Below are 7,423 nucleotides of genomic sequence, written 5' to 3' on the forward strand. Positions count from 1 at the left end.
CTAAGCTTTTATATGTGTCGAAGGTGACGACAAACATTCGCCGGAGTTTTGGGTAGAAATACGCACCAAGTTCTTTGCTTTAATGGGTCGAGGAGAGTATCGCGGGAATGATTATGTCTACAAAAAATAACCGACTTCACAATCGTTCACACCCGCATTATGAACAATAGAAAAAGCGGCATGAACGATGCCGACGTGTTGGAGGCTTACTTAAAACAATACAAGGCCCTTTGTGGTAAAGATGTCAATACGATGGAAATTTGGAAACAATGCATAAGCTCGCCAAAGTGGCATCCGGTCCCGACATCATCACCATCGCGACTGTCCAAACGGTCAAAGACAACGTCTACTTTGGCCAATCAATCGCCGTCTCAGCACATGTTCGATGGTCGTTGTCAACTTAATCTAAACGAGTTGGATCCGGAATTTATTTTTGATGAACCGGATGAGTTGCCACGGCTGGTTGGAAGAGATAAAGCCAAGGCGGCGGCTAGAGGTGGAGGATCTTCATCCAGAATCACATCCTCTATGAGTTCCGACGTGAGCCCGCGTTTTGACAACTTGGAGCTGAGGCTAGCTGAGTTTGCCAACCCTAAAAAATAAAAGCAGGAGGACCTCATGAGAATGCACGAAGAAAGAAAGCCGATGCATGCGGAATACAAAACGATGCATGAACAACAACAAAAGGTTCACTTGGAGCGGAAGCAAGAAAAGGAATTCGAGCTCCTTACAAAAAGCAAAGATATTGGCCAAATATGCAAACGAGGACGAGGACGACGAATATAGTTATATATTTATTTTTTGTATTTGTAGGGTTTTTGTTTTTATTTTTTTATTTGTATGTTTTTTTATTTTTATTTGTATGGTTTTTATTTTATTTAAATTTAAATCTTATTACTATATTATTATTTAATATATTATTTAAAGGGCTTCAAAGCCCCCCTCACCATAGAGGGGCATTATGCACTGGGGCTTCGATGCCCCCAGTGCCCACATGGCGCTGACGTGGCATCGCGGAGGGGCTTCAAAGCCCCCCAACCATAGCATACAATCTTATATATAACACTGACTTTGTAAATTATATGTGCACGATCAATTTACCTGATTGCCCCTTTAGACTTGTCTCTCTCTTTTTACTAACAGATGACACTTTGTTAATTTCGAACTAAGTTAAAGAAGTATAACTAACGGAGTTAACTACTTGTTAGACTAGGATTGTTATTGGTAACGATAGTGAAAGTTGGGATTGCTACTAGTCACATTATTAGTTGGGATTAATAATGGCCAATGGTTAATAGTTTGGTTTATTAAAATTCAATTTTCCTAATAAATATTATATAATAATTAAAAAATATATTTCAGATAGTTCGTTCGAACTATCCGAAAAATTTCAAAATCACTATCCGAATCCGAATATCCAAAATTTCGGATATCCGAGATTCGAATATCCGGAATTTCGGACATTCAAATTTTCAGATAATTCGGATTCGAGTTTTGAATATTTCGGATATAGATTTAGATTTTATAACACCCCTAAGCATGGGAGTGTCCTGATTTAATTTAATAAGAGATTATATTTTTCTTGATCATCGAAATGAATAATTATATATATGGAGAAATTTATATTGAGTTTGATAATAGCTTAGGCTAAGGGGTATACACCTCTTAATATCATTTATCTCATTCGCATCGTTCGCCCACACCAGCCTCTCTCCCATTATTCAATCTCACCTTTAAACCATAGGTATACACCCTTCTGCTCATTCTTCATCATTCTCTATTTTTGTGTTTTTTAATACAACTTACATATAAATTTGACCGTTTCCAATGGTATAAAAGGAACAAAATTGATGGAGTGACCATACTGACCATCGTCAGTATCATCAGGTCACACGTGAGGGGATTTGGGGGGGGGGGGGTGTTCCAGGGTGACCCATCACGTGAGGGGCTACAAAATAATTGGCCTAAGACAACTTTTATTTTACAAAAAAAGCTGCATTAGGTGAAGTTGCCTTAGAGCTAATGCAACTGTTTATTTCAAATGCAACCTTTTTAAAATATTGCATTTGAAAAAATAGTTGTGTTATGTAACAAAAAGGTTGCATTAGGTCTAATGCAACTTTTTTTGTACAATAAATGTTGCCTTAGGCCATTTTTTTGTAGTGGGTGCCATGTGGCTGCCAGGCCAGACTAGTGGGGGTTGTTCACTGGTGTATACCGTATAACCTTATTGGCTTTTTTAAAAAAACAATTTTGAAAATACAGGATTTAGGGCTTTTAGAAAACTGTTTTTTAACACTTTTAAAAGGCTAAAATAAAAAGTCATTTTTGTGATTACCAAACACTTTTTAACTTACTGATTTTTTTTAAAAAAGCCATAAGTTAATAAGATGTTTTCAAACTCAATCCCAAATATGCTCTTAATTGAGAGTGTTTTGTTTTTTAACATCTCACTCTTAACAAATTATACGTGCTATTCAAACACTAGAGCAACAAATATTTTTATTAATAACGTTTAGAACCCTCAATACCAGTAAATTTTTCTAAGATAGGATGCCAACCGTTTATAATGATTTTGACGCTCAAGTCGTAATTACTTATTCCGCTAAAGATTCAAGAAATGTAATGTAATCTGGAAATATTTAAATAATTTTTTTTTGGAACGACCAACTAAGTAACGTCAGGTACTCCGTATGCGGCCCCCATTGGATAAAGGTAGCCCGAGCCGGCCATTAGTCCGGACGGACGGAGCCTATAGCCGTCCACCAATTGACGGATTCCCCGGATAAACCCCGACCCCCACGCCTGCCAAACAGCACGACAGCAAGGAGCCGGTAAAACCGTGTGAGATCAGGACCCGAACCCTGACATCTCTCATATCTCCTATATAAATTGGTGATAATGGGGTTTGAACCCCTACTTCTCACTAGTAAAATGAGTGTTCTGCCAATAAGCCATATCCAATTTATAGGAAATATTTAAATAACTAAAGGAGTAATTTCTAATGGTTTATTGAAAAATATCAAAAAGATAATGTATAAACTAAAAGAAAGAAGCTATAAGTTTAGGTGGACATGCAATGTGTCCAGGTTCATTTTGTTATTTTCTTACCTCCACACTACATAATAATAATAATAATTGGAGATAGATGTGTGTATTATAGAGAGAGAAAGAAAGTTTTCTAGAGAGAGAATATGGCGATGAATTCAAGAACAAAGGAAGACCAATTTCATATTATTCATAAAGTTCCATATGGTGATGGTCCTTACGTGAGAGCTAAACATGCTCAGGTTAAATCATTTTTTCTTTGCGTTTGTTTTTTTTTTCATAAATCGTATTGAATCAAACTCGCAGTTTGATGTTTTTAGAAACCGAAAACGATTATTTTTTTAAGTAATGCATCAAGAGAATTATAGTAAATATTCGTAAAGTTGCCTTTACAGACTGGTTTTAATAACTATATATCATAGCTAGTCTAGAAAAGCAACTGAACTTCAACAGAAATTGAAGTTATACTTAAAACCAGTCTTACACGCAACTAATAAATAACTTCAAATCTTGGTTTTGATCCACTTAGTATATATCTACAAATCTTGGTTTTGATTTATTTCGGATATATACTCTTTATATTAGATCTGATTGTAGAATCACTACAATTTGAATCTTGTTCTTCAATTACTATATATTATTATAATTCTTTTAGTTATATCTTTACTCAATAGTTTACCTTCTCCTACCTCATATCTATCCATTTTAAACTCATACTTCATCTTTTTATTATATATATTCTTGACAAATATTTGCTACTTTTTAAACTTATTTATATACGTTTGAAATGGTAATAAATGAAAATACTAAAAAACACATCCATGCTTATTTTTTAGTGTTAAAATGTACCATGCCTGAATTCCAATGTATTTTTTTAACGGATGATGTTACTCATACTCTACCTTCTGCTAATAATTCTAAACTACTTCCGCTTGTCCATGTTTGAACCAGGGGGGCTAGCCCCATATACCTTTGAGAAGAATCTGTTGTACTCATTTAATTTGTGTATAAAGTAGTTTTCTCACACTATTACTTAAACAGTGATTTTGTACTTTGTTTTACTTTCTTTTTTAAAGAAATAAAACAACAATCATCCTCAGTAAAATCATGCCCATAACAACGAATGATTTATTTACAAAAATACTTGTTCATTATTCTGCATTTTTGTATTTATTTTATCATTTGTTTAAAGAATGATTTAACATTATATAACATTAATCAGTATATAATTTAATAAGATTGTAACTAATGTGATGAGATATATGAAATTGGTGCAGCTTGTGGAAAGGGATCAAGAGGGTGCAATAGTGTGGTTTTGGAAGGCAATAAATGCTGGGGATAGAGTGGAGAGTGCCTTAAAAGACATGGCAGTTGTAATGAAGCAATTGGATAGAACTGAAGAAGCCATTGAAGCCATCAAATCATTTAGGTGCCAATGTCCCAAAAGTTCACAAGAATCCCTTGATAATGTTCTCATAGATCTATTCAAGGTACAACCACACATGCTCATATATGTATAGTACCTACCTTAAATTGCATACTATTTGATATATTAAAAATTGAAACTATCGAAAAAAATTATGAATTAGAAGTGGCGGACCCATGCAATTTCTCATATAGGTCGAAGCAAGATTTCATAAAGCTGGTCGGGATTTCAACGCATATGTGATACTAATTTTTTTTCACAGTGGATAGCCGGCCCAGTCCACTACACTTGGGTCCGTCAATGTGAATTAGCATTAGAATCTTTCAAACTTAATGCAATATGATGGAACTCATATATGTAGAAAGAATTCTAAAATGTAATGCATTTAGTTAATAAAACAAATATATTGCTTTTCTAATTTGTTATAAAGATATGTTCATTTTTAAAACAAATATGTTCATTTAGTTAATAGAACCTTATATTACAACTTTTAATTCTACATCATTTTACGAATAAAACGCGTAATGAATAAAATTTAGGTTTCAGTTCTATTGAATTTCAGTTAATTCACCAAATCAAACGCGCTTTAAAAGATTACAATAGACCTATTTATATACTAATAATGTGGTTGGATATTTATTGAACAGAAATGTGGGAAAGTGGACGAACAAATACTGTTGTTAAAGCACAAGCTTAGGATGATATATAGAGGAGAAGCTTTTAATGGGAAACCAACGAAGACTGCTAGATCTCATGGCAAGAAGTTTCAAGTTTCTGTCAGACAAGAAACTTCTAGAATTCTGGTACATTTCAGTCCCGTTTTATGTAATAACATAAATACCAATCAAGTTTTTCATGTTTCACTTCAGTCATTCAAAAAGAATCTCATCTAATGTTGTTCAACTTTCATTAAATGTTCCGATCTTATGAACCTCTTTATAAATGTTATAACTTCTTTCTCAAATTAAGTGACCTATGAAAGAACATATATTAATACTGGTTACTATTTAGTGATTTTTTTTTTCAAATTAACTTGAAGTAGAAAATAATAGTGAGCTTTTTTTCTTCTTCTTCAGTAACCGGGTTTGTATATGCTCTACCGTTCCATATAGGAGACTTATTTTTAAAAATTTTTAATTAATGTTTATAAAAAAATTTTCACAAGATGGAAACACCTAGTAGAAAGTTTAGTGTATATATATACTTTCACACAAACTCCATATATCACAAGATGTATATATACTTTTGTAATGTGTTATGAACAATAAGTAACAAATAACTCACTAACTGTTCTGTTAACTTTCTCTTTTATCAAACAGGGAAACTTGGGATGGGCCTACATGCAAAAATCCAACTTCATAGCAGCTGAAGTGGTCTACAAGAAAGCCCAAATGATTGACCCTGACTCAAACAAGGCCAACAATTTGGCCCTTTGCCTAATTAAACAGGCCCGGTACAATGAAGCCCGTTCAGTCCTTCAACATGTGATCAATGGTGAGATGCCGGGATCCGACAACATTAGGGCCCGAAACAGGGCCCGAGAACTGTTGAACGAAACATGGAGGCCAACATCAGAGCTCTTACCGGGCCTTCCTGGACTGGACTTAGATGATGACTTTGTTAATGGGCTTGAAAAGTTGATGAATGTATGGGCTCCTAGTAGATCAAAAAGACTGCCCATCTTTGAACAGATTGAAAATTTTAGGGACCAAATAGCTTGTTAATTTTCCTTCAAAAAATAGGGTGCTAAAAGTTTAAAAATATAAAAACTGGAGTTTTTATAAAGTATAAATGAGAAAGAGCTGGAGTTGTAAAGCTATTAGGGCCAATAGTTGATGATCAATACTTTGTTGCTCTCATCTCAATTTCTTATGATGTAAAAAAACAGTACTTGTACAAAATCTTATCATAAGTCGTTTGACTATGCTCTTAAATATGTGTTTTAGTTAGTGTTTGTGAAATATTGGATACCAGAATTGATTAACACACAAACGAAATTTTAGATCATACGCTGGATCGATGTCTTCAATTTTCATTAAACTCGAAAATTACTATTTTTATGATAGCTCGAGATATATACTAATTTAAATTTGAAAACCTAGATAGACTAGAATAAAAAAAAACTTATCATATTCTAATTCTAATTAGTAAAAAAATCTAATTAATTAATTATTAAATTCCTTGTTGTCCAAGTAATTAAGTCGACTTGTTCACCAAGGTATTTATTCCTTGTAAACCAAGTTGTGATCTCAACTTGATAAACAAAACACAAGCTAATCACAGGCTCGAAGGATCGGTTGGTCGCCATGACACAGCCTTAGAGCTGGCCATGTTTATTAATGTATGTTAGAGTTAGATTAGGATTAGTATTTGTTTAGTATATATAGTAGGTTATTGTAAAGGTTAATTTGTGTCAAGTTTTGTTTGATAAATAAACAAGTGACTGAGATGGGATCGAGAATCTAGGCCAACAAAGAGAACTTCACAGCTAACCTTGCTTAGACAGAACAATCCAGGATTGTTGGACTCCTTGGAAGTTTTTAGTCGGGTAACTAAAAACAAGCACGTGGGCTTCTCGTGGACAAAGATAGACAGATTTACCAATCTCATATTCGTTTGATGAATAGTCAAAAATTATATTTATAGCTGCAAGGATATAAATGATAATTGTTCAGACAACTTATCAAACAGATTTCAATGATTACATGTTTAATTATTCGTGGACATTCTGGTTGATTAAGATTCCATATTTAGTCCAATGTATAAAGTGATAAAAATTAATAAAAACAAAATTGAATAAAAATGAGATATAAGGAAACCTGAATATATGGCACTGCATGCATGCGTGCATGCAATATCCATTGCTAGAATGCATGGCTATATGAATCTAAATCCAAATCCATATATGTTCGTTCTCACTCATCCAATCGATCACTACAACAGTTAAAC

At 33.6% G+C, this 7,423-nt stretch overlaps 1 protein-coding gene across 1 annotated transcript; it reads left to right on the forward strand.

The window, feature by feature from the left end:
• Positions 1-3,171: 3,171 nt before the first annotated feature.
• LOC143548890 (protein SULFUR DEFICIENCY-INDUCED 1-like) lies at positions 3,172-6,212 on the forward strand. Its single transcript, XM_077039936.1, has 4 exons — positions 3,172-3,290; positions 4,326-4,538; positions 5,122-5,277; positions 5,794-6,212. The coding sequence occupies exons 1-4, from the start codon at positions 3,195-3,197 to the stop codon at positions 6,196-6,198; spliced, it is 870 nt and encodes a 289-aa protein (XP_076896051.1). The 5' UTR covers positions 3,172-3,194; the 3' UTR covers positions 6,199-6,212.
• Positions 6,213-7,423: the final 1,211 nt, after the last annotated feature.

The sequence above is a fragment of the Bidens hawaiensis genome, unplaced genomic scaffold (genome assembly GCF_021521415.1).
Source record: "Bidens hawaiensis isolate Kalapana, Puna unplaced genomic scaffold, B.hawaiensis_p1.1 tig00015313_1, whole genome shotgun sequence".
NCBI lineage: Eukaryota > Viridiplantae > Streptophyta > Magnoliopsida > Asterales > Asteraceae > Bidens > Bidens hawaiensis.

Bases quoted from the DNA above. Each gene is read 5' to 3' on its own strand.
- LOC143548890 (XM_077039936.1), top strand. From the start codon at position 3,195: ATGGCGATGAATTCAAGAACAAAGGAAGACCAATTTCATATTATTCAT. The intron at 3,291-4,325 runs GTTAAATCATTT...AAATTGGTGCAG, and splicing joins TGAGAGCTAAACATGCTCAG to CTTGTGGAAAGGGATCAAGA. The intron at 4,539-5,121 runs GTACAACCACAC...TTTATTGAACAG, and splicing joins TTCTCATAGATCTATTCAAG to AAATGTGGGAAAGTGGACGA.